General features: G+C 34.5%; 1 protein-coding gene across 1 annotated transcript; it reads right to left on the bottom strand.

Moving 5' to 3' along the window:
- Positions 1–3,023: 3,023 nt before the first annotated feature.
- On the bottom strand, positions 3,024–9,560 carry LOC114757046 (disease resistance protein TAO1). Its single transcript, XM_028946042.1, has 5 exons — positions 8,914–9,560; positions 7,630–8,728; positions 6,236–6,643; positions 4,109–5,674; positions 3,024–3,881 (listed from the first exon to the last, which is right to left on the bottom strand). Exons 1-5 carry the CDS (start codon positions 9,393–9,395, stop codon positions 3,270–3,272), a joined length of 4,167 nt encoding a protein of 1,388 aa, XP_028801875.1. The 5' UTR covers positions 9,396–9,560; the 3' UTR covers positions 3,024–3,269.
- Positions 9,561–21,970: the final 12,410 nt, after the last annotated feature.

Below are 21,970 nucleotides of genomic sequence, written 5' to 3'. Positions count from 1 at the left end.
AATGATAAAGTAAATAAGTGAGAGAAAATATAAAATATATTTTTAATATTATTTTATTTTTATTTATAAGTCACCCATATCCCAAACTTGCAAACTAAGAAATGTATTAAATTGCTAAATTTTCCACATGTGCCATTACTAAAGAATGAGTATTAAAACTATGTTTTATATTTTTTTCAACCTATTTACTTTGTCTCTCTTTATGTATTTATTACGTCAACATGAGTAAAATAAGAAAAAAAGCCATTAATTACCCTATAAGTGACTTATAAATAGGAATAAAGTAGTACCTTTTTTTTTTAATAAGTGCAAATGTGAAAAAAAATTATTAATTTAATGCATTTCTTAGTTTGCGAATTTGGAGTATAAATAAATGATAAATAGGAACAAAATAATATACATATTAAGGAGTTTTTATTATTGGTCGTCTCAATGGACATTATTAACAAAAATATTTTAAGAAAGATAATATCAGTTTATTACAAACAATTAACTAAGTAATTTTTTTAACATCCATAAATTAATTATTTAGCTCTTATATTACATACAAGACACCCAGCCCTGCAACAAGAGAGAGTAGAGGAGAGAACTTATTGCCAGAAAAAAGAAAAAAAGAAGAGGGTAAATTTGAAAAATGGCGTAATAATAGTTTGCAAAAAATATGATCATATGAGCCAAAAGTTAGCCATCCAACACAACTAATGTAAAAGTTAACAAATACAGCATCAAGGTTAGCCCGCATCAGGAAGTAAAGTAGCTTTTCAATTGCTTCTGATCCAAACAATGAATTTTCCCCTAATGCCCACTAACGCACGTTGTCCAATTTCCTAGGCATGTTTTTAGTCCCAAATGGAGATCCAAACACCTCCAAAGTTGTTCATGAATAAAATATATGAAAGCATAATGGTAGTAAAATCCCGCCTTAACATAATTTTTGTCTCTAAGGCTTTGTTTGGTTCAATGGAGGGGAGGAGAGAGGAGGTTAATTAAAGGAAGGGGAGGGGAGGTCATGGGTTTTGTTTGGTTGGAGGGGAGGGGAGGGGAGATTTCTTGTTTGGTTTACAAGGAGAGGGGAGGGGAGGAAATTATAAATTAACAAATATGCCCTTATCTCTATATTTAGACTAATTAATTCTTTTATTACAACATTTATATCAAAATTATTATTTCCGAATTTATCAATTTCAAAAAAACCAATTACTTCACTTATATGTGATAAAAAAATTATGAAATAAAAGTATAATATATATTAGAAAAGTGAATGGGAGAAAAAAAGACAAGAGCTTAACTATATAATAATACCCTCCACATATTAGGAAATAAAATATATATGATATTAACAGTGTCATTTTATAATTATAATATATATTAATATATATAATTAATTAATATATTAACATATATGCATATTATATTTGTGTGTGTGTATAACTGAGCGACCGCGGAAGGGAATGCAAAGGTAATCATGCGAAACCAAAAAAAAAAAAATCAAGAAGTCACCACTGGAATATTCAAAAAATGGCATGGGCATATTTGTCAAGATTCTCATAATATTTCTCTCCCCCTCCCCCCAAAAACCCCCAATTTGGGAGGGGAGCACAAAAAGACAAATTTTTTTAACCCCCCTCCCCTCCCTTCCTCCCAACCAAACACATCCTCCCCTCCCCTGAAAAAGACCCCAACCAAACAAAGCCTAAAATTAAGACCTATTTTGAATTTGGTCTCTTAGATTACAAACTCATGATTTTAATTCATAAAATTTATTCATCTTAATTAGTTAGTCCTCCTGAAGATGTGACGATATTAAAATCAGATAAAGAGTTGAAAAATGTGTTAAAATAATGATATGAACTCACTAGACGACACCTAACTGAATCTTGTATAGATAACACAAGGGAGAAAAAAAAAGAACAAGTCTTTAAAACACAATTGTTAAGCTGCTTTTTTTTTCCTTTGTTGTTTGTTTGAGAAATTGTTCACTACATCATGTTTTGAGAACTCGTTCCCCTCTGTTATTTGTATTGCCTTTTGAGGACCTATTTATTTTTTGTCCTTATTATCCACACAAAGTCCAATTAAGCGTTATTTGGTGAATTCACGTTATCATTTTAATATCGTTTACAATATTTTAGTAGATTTTAATATTGTTACATGTTTAAGAACTAACGTTTTACAACAAACTAAATTTCGGTGACTAAAACTATGGGTTTGGAATTTCAGCAATTAAAATTAAAATAGTATCAAAGTTGATGCACTAAAAATTATATTAACATGAAATCTTGCTTCTTTACTTCCATGGACCCATTTCAGTTCTTCCATGATTTTTATGCAAGGGAGTTTCATATGAAAGTGAGGTCCAACATATCAAACAAATTCTACGCCCACCCTCTAATCCAATTTCAATTTTCGCATATCAAATGGGGCTTGAACTTCCATGACACGTTTCCGAAACAATAATTTCTTCCCATCTCTTTGCCATTTGAATGTCTTAGAGTATTTACCCAGAACACCATGCCAAATCAACTGCTTATTATTATTTTTTAATCTGTGGAAAAAAAAAACTGTCTTCTAGTTCTGGTCTGCTTTGTTGAGCAAAACATTGACACTGAATCATAAAAAGGTCTCATAATGAGGCACGTCTAAAATTACCAACGATAACAGGTAACTGAAAAAAAGGGGTTATAACCCGTATATATATTCCGAAAAGTTTTCAAGTATTAGACATCTCAAAAATTTTTTAAGCAAATTTATTCCCAAAGTTTAAAACCTTATTAATGTTATTCTCCGTTAACGGTCAACTTTACTCTTTTAACGGTTAACATTAGTTTCCAAAAGCTTTTTTTGTATAAATTTTCTTTAAAAGTTTAAAATTATAACAATATTGCCCTTATCATTAAAAATGTTAACAATTAAAGTTACTATTTTAACAGTCCACGTTAGTTTTTCAACGACAATATTGTTATGATTTTAAAATCCGGGACCGGTTTGTACCCCAAAAAAAAAACCTAACACCCCGAAACAAATTTACATCTTAACCCAAAAAAATAAAGAGAAGTGAAGAGAGGCAAGAATTTAGGCAACCTACATAACACCTGGAACAATAATGCGGCTTTTGGCTCAAAAAACAAAAATGCGGCTTTAGCATTGTGACACGTAGCTCTCTCCTGTTACTTATTCCCACCTCCTCCTCTTTTTCTTGATAAAAGAATATTTGAAAGACATACCAAATGAAGAGGCTACAATTACGACGGGATGAAGACAAGACCATGCTAGAGACATGAGGTTATCCGCTTCAAGCACGATAATACTCTTTCTTCCTTCAGGCACTCTTCATCTCCACTCCCAATATCATCATCCATGGGGCCATCTTCTTCGTAAGTGTTGAAAAACTTGGCCAGCTTTTCTGACACAAATTGTAGGCTTCTATCCGCAGATTCTTCATCTCCATCATAATCGTCATCCCCTTCAAACATCAGATGAAACGCCCATTTTTTCAACTCCAATCTCTCATCCATAGGTTGGTTTTTCTTCGTCACACAAAATGTGTCCCCATCTCGCAAGCGAGAGATGAGTGGATGGTAGTCTGGGAATCTACAAAGGTACAAGTGTTCATCATTCGTTCTTGGCAACCCATGCAAGTCTAACACTGAACTATATATGTTTTTGCCCAGTCTGAGGACATTTGCTTTGATATCAACTACTCCGGAAAGTTCAACTGGCAGTTCACTCGGTGTTTCATGGTTGATAGAAAGAATGATACCCATAATTGCACCTGTTAGTTCACGGTTCTTGGGCTTCGAAAAGCTTACAGCTTGTCCTGAAAACCATTTGGGTAATCTGGTTCCTGGCATGCTCAAGTTCCTTAAATTCCTCATTGTAACCTGTCATTCAATAAGGTCAGTAGATTTTATCGAAAAGAAATGGGAAATTACCTTACTGACTTATCCCTAAAATGAACATGCAAGTATCCATGCATTTAATCTGTTCAATCTGTTGTCAATTATACTAGAGTAGCTATAACCATTTAGTTAAACTTTGCCTTAAACTTCTAGTCTTCATCCATTTATTTATTGATGACAGGAGGGGGAAAAAGAGGGAAAGACCAAACCTTAGAAAATCTCTTGCGGATTGGGAAGGAGCATGCAATGCACCCACCCAAGTACAAACTCCTCAAAGACACCAACCGTTCAAGACCTGGAATATCCACCACTTTTACACAATTCGTGAGGTTTAGATCCTTAAGACTTGTTAAATTTGAAAGGTCGGGAATGCTTTGTAAGGTACAGCAGTTTGCAGCATTCAGCTCTATCAAGCTTGAGGGAAGAGCAGGGAGAGAAACCAGCTCGATGCAGTTTTGAAGATGGAGCTTTTTCAGAATCGAAAGGCCGGCCAAACTGGAAGGAAGGCTGTGAAATTTGTTTTGGCTTAGATTCAAAGTCTCCAAAGACTTCAACTTCTCAAAATCATCAGGAATTTTTCCAGATATTCTCCAACAACGAGCGTCCAGATCATTCAGAAATATCATATTGCAGAAAAAAGATGAGATTACAGAAGAATCGTGAAGCAAGTTATTTTCAGACTTATTGGCCATTTTCAATGTTTGTAAGCTGGTAAGCATACCAAAGCTTTCAGGTAATTCTGTCAGACCTGTTTCCACCATCCCAAGATGACGCAAGGACTTCAAAGATCCTATAGAATCAGGAAGCTTTCTGAGCATTATGCATTTGTCCAACGTCAAATGAACAAGATTTTTCATCTCTTTGATGGAGTCTGGCAATTCTTCGATGTTTCCATTGGAAATGTCCAAGGTTGTAAGAGCTGCGAGGCGTCCAATCGATTCAGGTAGAGATCTCATCTGGCAATTCCTCATTTCAAGCTTTCTTAGCAATTTCATATCGCCAATTTCATCTGGCAAATAGGTGATCGCTGTCCCATCTAGCTGAAGCTCAATAACGGAAGCCAAATGCTTAATAGACTCAGGCAACTTTTTCAGAGACTTACAATATCCTACAGAGAGTTCGTTTAGATAAGACAATGATTCAATGGAAGAAGGAAGCTCTCTAATAGCACTTCCAGAAAGCATAAGTTCTGAAAGCGAAACGAGGTTTCCAACAGAATCAGGAATCTTAGTGAGAGAATAGCAATGCATCAAACCAAGCTTCTCTAGTTTTTTCAAATGCCCGACAGTTTCGGGTAGTTCTTCTAACCCAGATTTGTCGAGAGACAGCTCTTGTAGAGAGCACAAAAGTCCTATGTTATCGGGTAGTCTTTTTAAGTTTTGGCAACCATCTAAAATAAGAATTTCAAGTTTCTCAAGGTGAAAAAAAGTCTCAGGCAGCTCTGCTAAAGCCGTGCCATTAGCAAGAAGTTTTCTTAGAGATTTCCAGTTGGCTATGTTCCTTGGTAACGATTTTAACTTGCAGCAATCGGAGAGACACAGGCTCTCAAGATTTTTCAGCCCAGATAAATCATTGGGTAGCTCACTAAGTTCAGTACAACGAGTCATATTCAAATGACGAAGTGTGCTCAGACCGCCAACTGAGTCGTGAATCCTTCTTAGTTTAATGCAATTCACTAGAACAATCTTCTCTAAACATCTACAGCCAGACAAATCAGGAAGAGCCTCCAGGTGATAGCAATAGGAGAGGTTCATGACCATGAGGTTCTTGGGCACCTGCGAGCCAAGGTAAAAGTGTTGTTATATTATAGAATGTACATTAGCATCTTATAGTAATATAAAATACGGCTCAGGTCGTAATATAAAATAAGAAAGAGAATTGCCTCTGATTTATAAACAATAACGCTTAAACACAACTGACAGTCTAAAACACGAATAAAATAAAAGAAAAATGAGAAATTAGGAAAAAATCAAGTCTCTTTCAATAAGTTTTGCAATAAAATTAATTTGTTGACACAATTATTTTTTTAAAAAAGTCGTAAAGTGTCAATTGAGGAGTAAAAGTGTCACCCATAATTTTATTGAAAAAATATTAATAGCTCCATTAAACTCACACTTCAGTTTCTGTCTAAACTAAGGCACATCTTGTGGTAAAATTTTCATATCATTTGTCGTCAATGAAAAATTTCAGTACACAATAATCTTGTCGCACATCTTCATGGCCCGTGCTGTAGTTATTCTTACATTTATATGTGATAATTAGAAGATGTGAGGCCAGGGGGGGAAAAAAAAGATTTAATCAAATGCTACGCATGAGAATTGAAGCACGAAGAATACCTTGTATCCCTTCCGATTCCACAAATTCTCAATATAGCTGTGTGCGAGATCAAGGACAGCCAATTCTTGGGGCCAAAAATCAGAAGGCATGCACTTTAAAGGGCATCCTTGCCATTGCAGCCACTTCAATTCTGCAGGGAAAGATTTAAACTTCCCTTCCAACCTCAAATTATTGATCTGAAGCAGCACCAAGTTCACCATGGATTCAAAGGGCTTGGTTCGAAGCACTGTGACCTCTTTGTCCCTCTCAACTCGTTGAAAATATTTCCCGTGAATCTGTTTAAGGAATGACAGGGCATTCACGAAACTGGAACCAGATTTAAGGTTGCAACAAGAAATTGCTTGTTCGTTGTCTTTAGTAGATCTTTCCTCGAAGTCTAGCACCATCCCTCGAATACTACTAGATCCCTGCGGTTTCCAAAGCAGCAAGATATTTGACAATAACAAGAAGCATTATCCTATTGGATGGGAATAGTTACATGGATCACATCATGTCATTATTTGCTGTCAAGTATAAATAAGCAAAGTTTTGAATAAATTATTAATAAAAAATTCTCATTCAATAATTTCACCTAGATATTTTATAGCTAGTCCAAAGCCTAGATAAAGAATGAGGGCTATGTTAGGCCTTCTACGACACAGAGATATCTAACAGCACACACATATGTGTGTGTGCGCGCGCGCGCGCGCACTCATGAAATTGGGATTGTTATCAGAGGGCTGGACAAGACGCTATAAAGTGCTAACACTAAAATACAGTTAAGTTTGTGTCAAATACATTTTAAACAATATATAGTGTTTGTGTTGGTCTGATACATGCATAGCATGCAAAGTGACGACACATGTTACCGCATCGTATAATATTCAAATGAACAAAATCTAATTATATAATCTGTCATCGCTGCCATATAATATTCAGTCGCAGAGATTCTTTTTTCCTTTTGTTTGTCTTAGTCAATCTCACTGCCCACATAAGACAAGTAGCACGACGACATACATTCTTTTGTTTAACCCAAATGCATAAAAAACTATCATACAAATTCTTGACTGAGACCTTCGGTCAAAAAAAAAAAAAAATCTTGACTGAGACATGTTTTATAAAATTTAGCGGTTATCACCATTTAACTTTAATTCTTTTCGGAAAAACTCATTAACAGAATAACTTAGTTATCTAAATTAACATCAATTCAATTTAAAACATAACTATACACCGTTTTAAAATTTGTTAGAATCAAGTTATAATATTATAATAAGATCTTAGACACTAATAAATCGATGGAAAATCAATTCAGTTTCTCGCCCTAACAACGATGATATATGGGCGGCGAAGGATTTCACATAACTCAAAGAAGAACAATCTCCAAAACTAAAAGACCTCTTTCAGGATCCTTTACCTTCATATTCCTCAAAACAGCTAGAATTTCAGATCGATCCCACAATCGACCAGGCATACCCGGCTCAACGAGGTTTTCTTCCACATCAATTTGCCGTCCCATATCTCTAATTTCATCATGCATCCAAATGGTTTCGTCCTCTCTGATTTTGATCAAGCATTTTTCTGTGAGATCTGTGATTGCTATCTCTCCCCCATATCTACAGCCTCTTAGTACATCAATAACATCTTCTCGCTTCATCCTCATCGGAACGAACAGACAAGCAATGTCAAGGAAGATGCATTTCTCTTGCTCATCTAACCCCTCATAACTGATCCTCAGCACTTCCTGAAGATTCCAAGGTCGAATTACCTTCAGTTTCTCCTCAGCATCAACCCATTCCTTTTTTTCCCTTCTCTTACGAAACAACATTGAACCAAGCACTTCCAGAGCTAAAGGCAATCTTCGTGTTAGAGACACTATTTCCTTCGACAATTTCAAGAAAGTTTCGCCTGCAGGTTTCTTTCTTCGCATTGCATGGTAACAGAATAGTTCTAGCGACTCAGAGTCATCCAATATTTGAACTTCGTACAAGACATTAACATGAGTCTCAGGCAGAGCTCGCGTATCCCTTGATGTGACTAATATACGGCTTCCCTCATGGAACCATTCTCTTTTGCCAATTAGAGTATCGAGCTGCTTCACATCATCCACATCATCCAGGATTACCAGAGCACGGTTTTCACTAACTGTTCTTCTGAAAGCAGAAATATCGTTTCCAACCACTGTTTGAGAGGAAATGTCACTTATAATTCTGTTTCTTAGAGAAATTAAGCCCTCATCTTTGGATGAAACTTCTCTAACACTTGAAATGAAGCTGCGATGGTCAAAATCCACAACGATTCTGTTAAAAAACGCCTTCGCTAGGGTAGTCTTACCAATCCCACCCATCCCATGCAATCCCAATACCCTCATCCCGTTGGATCTCATGTCTAACAATTCCAACAGTTCTTCAATGCGAGCATCGAGTCCAACGGTAAACTCAGCCACACCAACCGGAGTATTAATTAGTTCTTTCAGAATCCTTTGTACTAAAAGTCCAATTAGATGGTCTTCTTGGCTATAACAGGAAATAAGTAAACCACTAAGTGAAGTCAGAATGGCTAAAAAAATAGAACATAGCGTAGAGAAAAGTAGGAAGTTGTAAATAGATGTAACTCGTGAACTGATATTAATCGCAACTGTTTAGTATTTACATCTACCTACTCTTCCCTACGCATAGTAATACTCAGTAACAGAGAAGACCTGGGATTCTGGAAAACCCAACCAGCAAGTCCACCTACTTTCTTCATAGCTTTCCTCCACCTGATTACCTCATCTTCGCTCCTCTTGGCTTCATGAATTTTGAAAGAATCTTCAAATGGACCTGTTTGTTCGAGGACATCAGTGGGGCCTACGTAGTAGAACACCGGCAGAATCAGTCTTTCGCAGTCGCAAATCTTGGCAAGCTCCTCCAGACACCAATGAGAAGAGGCGTAGTCAGGAGAGATGATGATGATCGAAGAGGCCGAGTCATCGATGGCTTCGAGCAGACTCGGAGCTATCTGGTCCCCGCGATCCAACCCAACATCGTCCAGGAAAACTCGAACGCCGCGAGATTGGAGCGCCTTGTGGAGGGGTTTTGCGAGGCAATCACGAGTATCCGCACCTCTGAAGCTCAGGAAGACGTCCCAAGGGAGCCTGAAGTCTCCCGGAGTCGACGACATGACGTGGCCTTCCGGTGACATTTCTGTGTGACGAGTCTGTATTGCTTTTGTGGTGGAGAGCACTTCCAGAACTGTATGGACTGTGACTTCACGAAGATAATACAGATACTTTCCGGCGGAATTGGGGCAAGTTCCGGACGGAATCGGATTCTGAATGTTTATCGTCGAAGAGGGGGCAATTTCGAATTCTCTGCGCACTTTGCTTTGAGTGGAAATTGGTAGACTTCTTAACAGATACTTTCCGGCGGAATTGGGGCAAGTTCCGGACGGAATCGGATTCTGAATGTTTATCGTCGAAGAGGGGGCAATTTCGAATTCTCTGCGCACTTTGCTTTGAGTGGAAATTGGTAGACTTCTTAACAGATACTTTCCGGCGGAATTGGGGCAAGTTCCGGACGGAATCGGATTCTGAATGTTTATCGTCGAAGAGGGGGCAATTTCGAATTCTCTGCGCACTTTGCTTTGAGTGGAAAGGGGCAGACTTCTTAACTGTTCAAATGCAACAATTGTATCTCTTGTGCCGTTATAAACGGTTCTATCACGGCGATTCCTGTTCAGTGCCTTAGTGGTCGCCGTACGTACGAGAAGGGAAAGTTTCCACCAGGACCCAACATTAAAATGATTTTTGGTCAATATTATTTCAAATCTTGGAGATTTAATCTATTTTTAAATATTATCTCTGGTCCTAATTATAAGAGCCAGTCGATTAATTTGAAAAGATTAAGGAAGTAAGTTAAGTTAGTTATTTGTCCTAAATAGGTGTTGTTTTTCCTAAAATATCCTTGTTAATCAAGTGTATTGACTAGAACTATCATTGTTAGAAGGGCTACTTTAGAAAAAAAAAGTATAAATATGAGAGATAAAGTGGATTGAGGTCTTATATTTAAGATCAAAATAAAAGTCAAACAAAATCTTATATCAAGGATCGGAGGTAGTATAAGATCTCATTCAATTTTTTCTCCAATGCTTATTGATTTTGTCTTCAAGTAATCCATATGGTGATTACCACTCTATTCCTATTTATAAGTCATTTGTGGGGGAAAAAATTTATTTCCAAATGCAAGTTATTTGTAGGGTAATTAATAAGCTTTTTGTAATTTGATCCCTATTAATTTAATAAATGCTGAGAATGATAAAGTAAATAAGTGAGAGAAAATATAAAATATATTTTTAATATTATTTTATTTTTATTTATAAGTCACCCATATCCCAAACTTGCAAACTAAGAAATGTATTAAATTGCTAAATTTTCCACATGTGCCATTACATACTAAAGAATGAGTATTAAAACTATGTTTTATATTTTTTTCAACCTATTTACTTTGTCTCTCTTTATGTATTTATTACGTCAACATGAGTAAAATAAGAAAAAAAGCCATTAATTACCCTATAAGTGACTTATAAATAGAAATAAAGTAGTACTTTTTTTTTAATAAGTGCAAATGTGAAAAAAAATTATTAATTTAATGCATTTCTTAGTTTGCGAATTTGGAGTATAAATAGGAACAAAATAATATACATATTAAGGAGTTTTTATTATTGGTCGTTTCAATGGACATTATTAACAAAAATATTTTAAGAAAGATAATATCAGTTTATTACAAACAATTAACTAAGTAATTTTTTTAACATCCATAAATTAATTATTTAGCTCTAATATTACATTAAAGACTGAAAATAATACTATTATTAGTTCTTATATGTTGATCAAATTTTGGCTTTGTTCGATGGAGTTTTAAATACTCTAGTTGGTTTTGTTAGTTTCATAATGAATGGATGTTGACGTTAGTCCATTTACACATGAAGGGATGAATTGTGGTATTAATGCATGGATGCTGGTGAAAACATAGTAATTGTTTGTTTTTTTTTAATAGAAAGACAAAATGATATTAAAATAACATTAAAGAAATACAATAGTCCAGGAAGTACAGCCAGATTCCAACACGTCTAAAAGAGAAAGAACTAGATATAATACCAAAAGAAACATTCGGAAAAGAAGAAAGCAAATTCCTTATATCCGCTACTAAGCCCCTACCAAGTGCCCGGGTGTAAAGATGAAGCTTGAGAGTCTTGCCCACTTGATTAACTAGCAAGGAACGAAATGATGAGTGTGTTTGTATCCCGTAGAGAAGAATCCAACAGACTGCCACTCGCAGACAAAAAATAATAAGAAGTTTCCTATCCAATCGATGATGTGCGACGGAGATGTGCACTGGACTCCCATTGTTGATTTAAATCATAGCACAAACTGTGGGAGAATTCTTTATGCATTTCCAAATCAAGATGACCCAGTCAGCGCAAATGCTATTGACTAAAGTTTTATCCAGAGTAGGGGTTCCTTTTTGCTGATGTAATGGATTGTCAAGAATAGCCAACTCTAAGTACTGCATGTGGCCAAAAAAGGGTACATTGCTTGATGAATCAAGCACTCCTTGATGAATAGATTGATTCCTTGCATACCAAATATGATTAAGAAGAATGATAATTCTATGTGCTTGAGACTGAAGATTCTCTTGATAAAGAGAGGTCAAAGTTGATTTCAAGTTTTCAACCAATGCTTGAATTCTGCAAATGAGATATAAGAGGGTCTGATAGAGAAAGCACCAAACCAGAGTGCTCGTGAGTAAGGGCAGCAATAAAATAGATGCTCTAATGTCTCTTCTACATTGCAACCAAAGGAGCAAAGAGTGGAAGCAGTCAAATGGCGGCCTTGAGGCCATTGCAGGCAGGCAAAGCATCATGTAAGAACTTTCAAATAAACAAGAGGTACTTAGGAGGTTGAGAAACGGACCATAGGAATTTCCAGAAATGATCTAAAAAACCATCGAATTGGTAAGCAGTATGTAAGAATTTCCTATAACCCCACTTTGAAGAATAGCAACCTTGAGAGTTAGCCGCCCAGTACAATTGATCCTCATCGTCTTGGAATGGAAATGGCGTGTGCATTATTGCTTGAGCTACGTTGGGCCCATAAATGGAATAAATTAGATGTTTATTCCATTGCTTCGAATAAAAATTGAAAGGGGTACGCAATATAAGATCCGACACACGTAATAAGACAGAGTTGAATCTTGCCGCATGATCCACTACTAGAAAAAAAAAACCATTTAAAAGCTGTTAAAATAGGCTTTTTTTACCACGGTTTTGGAGTTGCAATAAATTCTATCAACGTTGTAAACAAAAAATTTCATCGCAGTTATAACCGCCATGAAAAGAAGACTTTCCACGACGGTTTTAAATAATAACAAACGCCGTGGAAAGTATGATTTTAACGGCAGTTACAACAATATGTAACTGCTGTTAAAAATTCATTGCACAGCGTTATCCAAATAACCACCGTGAAGTGGCGAATGTTTTTTTTTTAGAGATGACAATCAATTTTCTATGCAACTTTCTTGCAATACCAATTGCAGACTAGTTCCAACTAGCATAACAGAAGAATGCAAAACCATTTCAAGACATATACTCAATCCTAACACTAACTTAACTAATATTTTCGATTCATATTCAATCAACTACACATAATAATAAACAACTTAACTAGTTAATATTTAAACTAAACATATATAATAAAACAAGTGAATGACTTAATTATTTCACATTTCAAAACTCTCAAGTAATATTGTTGACAAAGTATCCCTTATTACAATTTCTCCAGGGTCATATGGGTAGAATGCCTGTAAAGTCATTAGTCAACTTGATAAAAAATGTGAACAAAATTGAAGAATTACAATGTAATCTATATTTACTTTGTCTGACTTCCTGGTAATCTCCATCTCAATAATATCATTCATATAACAAATGACATAATATTCACATTCAGTGTCACATCCCAATTTTTAGGCCTAGAAACTTAGAGAGTAGCCTAAATAAGGTAGGCTAGCAAGTCCCTTGAGCAGAAAACTCAAAAATATCACAAAGAGAGATAATGATATTTTTAGCCAAAGAACCACTAGCAAATTTACTGTGGGAACTAAGAAAGCTCCATAGGCTAAAGTGTAATTAAAATTAAAGGTTCTAGTATAGTCTCGAGGGCTCAAAAAGAGAAAAGAGATTAGATATCAACCTAAGATTGAGGTAGAGGTCTCAAAGTGATGATTTATGAAGTTGAGCCAAAGCAAGAGCAAAACCGTAATTTCAAAAAATTACGAGCCAATGGGGGTAATCATGAAAAGTATAAAGAAAATTTCAAAAAAATTTCAAAAAATGGGAAATGAAGTATAGAGATCCTTTGATGAAGATAAATGACAAAAATACCCCTACAATAGCTTTAATGGGATTTTTAGTATAGTGGCTTAGTTTGAGGTAATTATTTAAATGTAATTATTTGAGCAATGAAGAGGCTTGAAAAATGTATGTAAAAATAGAAAATAAATAGTTAAGGGGCTAAAGAAGTTTATAAAATTAGTTTTATCCCCAAAAGGCGAATAGAGTGGCTTTAATAAAATCTAAAGTCCAGTTATGCTCCTAAGAGGAATTTTACGGGAAATTCAAAAAGAAATAGTTATGGCCCAAAAAAATTCATACAATTTCCTATAATTAAAGGAATTTTATGCAGTAGACAAAAATTTTTTTGAGCTCTAGAAGGCCATTAAAAAAGTCAGATAAATGTGAGCTAAATAAATTAGGAAGAATCTTGGAGTTCAAGTTTAATCTAAGGGTCAAGATCTAATCTTCTCCCTTTCTTTCCATGAGATTTTTACACATGGCATGGTGAGGCAAGAAAGAAATTTGATGATGTCAAGGGCATGATGTCATGAGGACACTTGGCAAGTTCTTGTGAAGGAAGACTTGAAGCTTGGACAAGTAGCTTTGGAATTGTCATATTTTATCAAGGGTAAAGTTGACAACCCCTGTCATAATTCTTGGCTATAAATACCCCTTTAGAAAGAGCATTTTAGCAAGTATTTGTAGAGGGAAAACTCTGCATCAAATTAGAGAGAAAAATATAGGGGTGAAGGCTAAGAAGAAGGAACAAGATTCAAACTTCAAGATCAAGGTATGTGATAATTCTAGCACCTGTCTTAATGCCTATTTCGATTAAGTTTCTATTCAAATCTGATTCTAAAATTTGACATGATTAAAGTACAATCTCTAAGTTTTAAAATGAGAAGTAGATCACCTCAATTGAATGTGTACATAAGGAGATATGATTTTCTAAAGTTGAGGCATAGAATCTGGAAGTTCCAAATTAGACCAAATGAATCGAAAAATTTGGATAATAAACTGTGTGAATTGGCCAGGGATAAGTCTATTTTTATATTTTTCTCTTGAATAGCATTGAAAGAGTTTCAAATAGAAATTTTGGAGCACCTTCATCCTATTTTTCTAGAATTAGTTATTATTTTTCAAAATTAGACCTGTAATCAAGAAATTTAACTATGAACAATACCCGAGGAGTTAAATTAAATTTTTAAATTTTTGGGCTTAAGTTATGATTTGGGTGTTCCATTTCGCTTCCAAACACGCATTCTGAGAGGTAAAGATAAGAATGTTTCATTCAACACTTTCAGTTGACAATGGTATTAATGAAATAAGATATAAAATTGAATATCTAACTTTGATCATCTAAAAAAAAATTATAAACATTAACTTTGATTATTTAAAAAAATTATAAACATATACCTAACTCAGAACAATATACTTGTAAGAGAATTCATATTGGTGGTGGCTTATTTTTCTACTTGGCCACCATGTTAAACTATGAAAAGTCCTATTAGCAATTAGGGGGAAAAAATATATCAGAGCATGTTTTTGTAAGCTTTACATGTAATAAATACATAAACATAAACTCACGTGTCAATGACATCTTTAGTTTTATCTTGTGGAGCTCTATGAAGGGAATCAAACCAGTAGACATTGCCATCAAGGGGGCAACAATAATGAGGGTCCAATAATAACTACAAAATATGAACACTGCTAAGTATAATCTTGTATACATAATTTGTGTCTCAAATACAATAATACACTTCCCCTTCCATGTAAAGTGTAAAATTTAGTTTCTTGTTCATCTGAGTTATTGTGGTCATCATGTAGATCGACCTTGTTTACACAGTATTTATTACTTTTTCCACCTTTTGAGGACATATAAAGCCATATGTGCCCTCAAGTTCTCTATCTTGGCTGACACAGATAAAGTGTATGTTGTTTAAATAAAAAACATTAGGACATGTGTAGATATAATATGAAATAAGAAAATGATATTGTAACTTGCAAAATAGTAGTTGTATGAAGGCTATATCCAACTCTTCAAAGTTGGGGAACTAAACAAGGTCCTTCTTATCAATGGTGAAGCCATATCTTAAATCTGAACCCATAACCCCCAGCAGCATTTTGAAAGTAAGTGGCTGATTTATATTTTACACCATGAAATAAAGAAATGTCAAACTTCTATACATAACCCTAACGTCAGTAGTAAGAGGCTTGAGGACAGGAACTATAGTTTTTGTCGCCTTCTTTGGTGTGGCTTTCTTTGTTGTTGCTACTAGCTTTCCAATAAGTCTTCTTGGCCACAAAATGAAGTTTCCTTTAGTCTGGGCCAGTAGTCGAACCTCATTAGTAGGATTAGGCACTAGTATATCACTTTGACCATTATAGACTTTATCTACTATCAGCCTCACTTGATCCTTCGAAACTTTCTTGCCATAGATTGTTATGCCCGAGAATGCTTGACCATTAGCAACATGGCGAGATAAACCTTCAAAGTCTACATAGAGAGCACATGTCCATTGTCTAGGGCACAGTCAGGACTAGGGTCAAGGTCAGACACTGTCAGCTATTGCATTTGATTATTACTACCCTTCCCATTTTTAATCATAAATGAACCCTGAAACATAGAAGAAATTACTAAAGGCATATTAAATTTAAAGGGATGAAATGAACCTTGAGAAGATGTGTGATTATTACATGTGACAATTCAAACACTCGAGGTATCTCGAATCCGATTGCGCCTATCATTATCATAGCTTGTTGAAACTTGATGTCAAACTCACGTATCTTTTGGATCTCTGCCTTATGTTCTTGACTAAGTTGAGCTTGAACTCTCTCTGTTTCTTCTTGTAATCACCGATCAAGCTCCTCTTCAGATACCATGTCAGCAGAGGATGAACCAGTACTTTTTCATGAACTAGGGTCAAAGAACTGTTTAATACCAATCCCTTTAGGGGCTCCTCTAACTTTATAGAGATAGTCAGTCTTTCCAATTGCAGTCGCCAAGATATCCATTTGTCCATGAGGAATAAATGTATCTGGAGATACTTGCTCCTCAAGTATATCTTGTAACATAAAAGCAACAAATTTAATTTAAGATAATTGAAAAAGTACTTAATGAAGCATAATGTGTGATATTACTTATAATCTTCGCAGCAACAACAATAGCCTCTAGAGTAATATATTGACCCTTTTTAACCCTTACCGCCTTCCATTTTTCTTGATAAGAAGAACCCTGGATGGGTGGAATGACTGCGTTAGGGTCTGAAACAACTGCCATATGTGCAACCTGCAACTACTCCTCTATCATACTTTTTTTCAACTCATTGTACCCTCCAAGAGATATGGTATGCGGGTACATATTTAGCTCAGATATTTGCTTATTTTTCCTACTCAGTGCCTATGACAATAAAACAAATTCAACAAAATTAGTTTGGTTAAATAAGATATAAATTCAAATAACTATGTTTGAAGAAACCAAACATAAAATGTAAGGTCTTCCTATTACTTGACAAACTTCTCTCTTACCTAGTCATTGATAAAAGAGAATTGATCCTTGGGATGCTCGCCCTTTCTTGTCCCAGAGAGATACTCCCTTGTAAGCGTGGATTTAAAATCTCTCTATCATTCATCAAGTTGCTTTAATATACGGTGTTTCATCTCCTCTGTTGTGGGAATATCAAATGTGAGCTGTAATAAAATACAATAAAGTTAGAAGTAAATAATCAATTATAATTGAAACAAATACAAGAAACATAGAATTCTTAATTTACCAAAACATCCTTCAAAGCTTTTTCTTCACATTTTCGTTTATCATTGTCCAATTAGAAATCTCAATCCCAATCTTACTGTGTGCTAGATAACCCATATAACTGTTAGACTGAGTCCCTTCAAAACCTATTCCCTTCAAATTATCATCCAACTATGCTGTTATTCTCATGGGCTATTTGGTATCATCACACAAAGCTAACTTCTTCATACGGGTTGGTCGTCTAGCCCTTTTCTTACTAGTAAGGGAGCTGTTGTCGCTAGAACCCTGTTGACCAGGACTTTGCTGACTGGATCCATCTATTTCTTGTTCAAAGAACAACCAACAAATATAAAAATAAGAAACACCAACTAAATTTAATAAGAAACATCACATTATGAATAAATAAGTCTCCTGAAATCATGAAATTATTCTAAAGTCTCAAGAGACTTTTTTGTAATAAATTTTATTTGTTTAATTACCAAATTACCCTTCTTCTTTTTTTTTAAAAAAAGTTTTCATTGACAATTGAAAGAGCAGTGGTTAACAACTTAGGGTGCAATAATTGACAATTATCGCAGTTGGTTTGACAACACATTTTCTTAGCATATTACAAAATGTAACGCATGAGTTCTCAAATTAGCGGCAATAGTTGTCAATCATTGCACCCTAAGTTGTCCACCACTACTCTTTTAATTGTCAATACAAATTTAAAAAAAACAAGAAGGGTAATTTGGTAATTAAACAAATAAAATTTATTGTAAAAAAGTCCCTTAGGACTTCAGAATAATTTCATGATTTTAAGAGACCTTTTTATATTTAATTCCCTTGGGTGGGACCTAATTGCAATTCTCCTAATAATTTACTTAGGCCTTACAACGATTATCCTCCCAAATTCCTTCATAATGATCATTCCTAACAGTATAGTCATCATCTATTGAATCTAATTCAGTTGTTTTAGGTTGAGTAGCTGTGAAAAGCAGGGTTTTATCGAGATTGGACTTTGAGTCGTAGTTATCTCTACCAACTACTTGCCACTCATTTTAGAGATGACAAACAATTTTTTCTTTGCTAGATCAGTGACATAAAACACTTGTTTCTCTTGACTTGCAAAAATAAATAACTCATCTCTATATCCAATCCTCTCAAGATCAACTAAAACAAATCCAAATTCTTCATCTACTTGCATGGCATTACTATTAACCCACTTATATTTCAAGACAAAAACTTTAAACTTGGTATAACTAACTCGTCATATCTCTTCTATTACTCCATAATAGGACATGGATGCCAATGTTAGGTTTTTATTTTTTGAACTAGCAAAATGCATAGCTTCGACTACTATTATCACCCCACTATTTTGCATATTACTCTTATCAATTTGGGCTTTTGTGTAAAATGAATAACCATTTATATCATATCTATCCCAACACACAACCTCAAAAGGGGGCCCTGCAGCTAGCCATTATATTGTCTCAGAAAGATTACCATCCTTTAACACTTTGTACTTGAACCATTCTAAAAATGACTTGTTATGCTTATTAACTAGTTGTATATCATTCTTACTTGGATTTATGTTCTTCAGCATATTCTTGTGAGCATCCAAGTAAGACAAAACTTTATCCGTATTGTTTAAAATGTATGGATGTGCCTACATTACAACTTCACGAGATATGGACCTTACTATGAAACCTCGTGTTTCCTTGCTTTTTCCCTAGTCATATTGAGATTGAAAAAGTCCAACTACATTCACCCTATCAAGATATGCATTACAAAACGCAACTACCTCCTCAGCTATATATCTCTTAACAATTGATACCTCAGGCTGATAAAGATTCTTAGAGTACTATTTTAGGATATCCATCTTAAACACACAAGACCATAAAGTCTTATCTCTCACATAAGGTGAACTATCAAATGCACCATAATGCCAAAAAATAACGGAGAAAAGTGCATTTCCAATTAGGAGAGAACCACATCACCTTCATTTTTTAATTCATCTAACTCAGCGGGATCAATGCCAATAGCATTGAAAAACATACAATGTTTTATAATAGTGCTTCTCACATCATTTTTCATAATGCTTTAAATAGCAACTAGAAGTAATTGTTGCTTCAACATGTAACAATTGTGAGACTTCATCCCTGTTATCTTCAAATCTTACATTAAAACAAGCTTTCTCAAATTAGAAGAATCAACTTGTGGCACTTTAATACCATTCAAAAAACCGCAAAAACTTGTTTGCTCTTCCTCTGATAATGTGTGCGCAACTGGATGCAAACAAATCCTCTTATCCTCTCTTTCTTATAGGTGAAGGAGTTTTCTTATTTCAATTTTAATTAAGTCTTATCTTGCATTGATTCCATCCTTGGTCTTGCTACTTATGTGTAAAAGTGTACCAATAAAGCCCTCACACACGTTTTTCTCCACATGGATCACATCTAGACCATGCCTCACATTAAGACTCTGCTAGTATGAAAGATAAAAAAAAGATAGATATTTTCCACTATATATTCCTCTCACTTGTAGTCTTCTTTTTCTTTTTACTAAAGATTACATTAAGTCCCTCCACCCATTGATAAACTTCTTTTCCAGTTAATGGTATTAGCGTTATTTGATATTCTTGTGAGCTGTTAAATGCCTTCTTTAACCTACGGTAAGGGTGGTGTCAACTAAGAAACCTTTTATGACCAAGGTAGACCGTTTTCCTTCCATATTTGAGTTGCATGTAGTGAGTGCCTTCTTCGCATATTAGACATGCTTTATGCCCCTTAACACTATATCCTAACAAATTTTCATATGCTAAAAAGTCATTTATCATGGTGAAGATCATGACACGTAAATTGAAGGTCTCTTGCTTATATGCATCAAACATATCAATACATTTCTCCCATACTTTCTTCAAGTCTTCAATCAAAGATGCCAAAGACACGTCAATATCGTTTCCCAAATGTTTTGGCCCCAAGATCATCATAGATAATATGATATACATTCTTTCCATACATAACGAAGGAGGCAAGTTGTAAATTACTAGGAGAACTGGCCAAATACTGTGTGCGCTATTAGAATTACCATGTGAATTAATTTCGTCCATACAAAGCCCAAGCTGAAGGTTTCTTGGGTTACTATCGAATTGAGAAAATTTTTGATCTATTACTTTCTATTAAGAAAATCTGCAGGGTGATGAACTTTTCCATCACATATTTTCTCATTGGAATGCCATCTTAAGTTTTTCGCTTCTGTGGCGTTAGTAAATAAACACTTAAACTGTGGTATTATTGGAAGATACCACAATACCTTTAAAGAAGGACCTTTGGTCATCTCATCATGATCACCACCATCTTTCTTCACTTTGTACCTGGAAATGTGACATTTAGGGCACTTATTCAACTTTTCATACTCATTTCTAAATAATATGCAGTCATTAGGACACGCATGTATCTTTTCATATTCCAAACCCATTGGACACAATATTTTCTTTGCCCCATACATTTCTTTTGGAAGTGAATTCCCTTTTAGAAGAATTTCACTCAATAATTTGAGCAATTTTGTTAAACTAGCATCAACCCAACCATTCTTGCCTTTAAGTTCATCAACTTCAACATGGTTGTCAACCTTGTGTAATCATCTTTACATCCTGTGTACAAAAATATCTATGTATCATTACATAAGCTTCTACATGTGGGAGAGAAATGTGTAAAGGATTCAACCTTTATGTCACGGAACATATCCAAAATTATATCACCACAGTTATTATTCACAACTTTCTTCTTTTTAGATAGTGTAGTCTTTCTAATTTCACCATGTCATATCCAATTTATATATCTCAAATTTATCACATCACAGATAAGATGCTCTTTTATCTCAAGAATATTCCACCGACTATTGTTTAAGCATTTGACACACGGACAACAATACAAGCGATCTCTTTTACTAGGGGTATTTCTCTGAGTGAACTCAAGAAACCTTTCAACCCATCCTTATATTCTTTGCTAATTCTTTTAGCTTTTATCCAACCACGATCCATTGTTCTACAGAATTAATGAGTATAGTTGTCAATCTCAATTCTAACTGCTTAATTCAAATATTTAAATAAATAAAATAATTAAGTATTAGTCAATAAATTAAAATTGAGTAACACTCAATTACAAATTAAAGGGAATTTTTTTTATTTTATAAAATTGTTAATAGAATTTCGCCTTAAATATAACGAATCCCAAATTATTTAAACAATGGACAAATCAATCAATCAACTAACCAATAATATAAGAAACAAATACAAATACAAGATAAATTTGAACAAATATAACTAACAAACAAAAGCAACAATCTCAAACCAATTCAAAAAAAAATATTCTTAAAACTAAAACCTTTAAATCCAAAAACAGAACATAAATGATATCCATTTGCCATGAAATTTTAAACAACACTTTAATCATCAATCAAAGTTCATAAAAAAAAATTGGCTAAAACACTTAACAGATTATTTATTGGTAAATTCTCAAAATTTATTACAAAAATTTGGAATAAAATATTAAAAAATTATTAAAAAAATTACAAACTTAAGACCTAATCAACTTTGAAGATTTAAACATATTTCTAATGTCGTGTATAGGAAGTAATTGCAGTTTTCTAATTT

The sequence above is a fragment of the Neltuma alba genome, unplaced genomic scaffold (genome assembly GCF_004799145.2).
Source record: "Neltuma alba isolate B1F8T4 unplaced genomic scaffold, ASM479914v2 tig00010560_pilon, whole genome shotgun sequence".
Lineage (NCBI taxonomy): Eukaryota > Viridiplantae > Streptophyta > Magnoliopsida > Fabales > Fabaceae > Neltuma > Neltuma alba.
The sequence above is the reverse complement of the archived record's forward strand: the minus strand, read 5'-3'. Positions and strand labels throughout refer to the sequence as shown.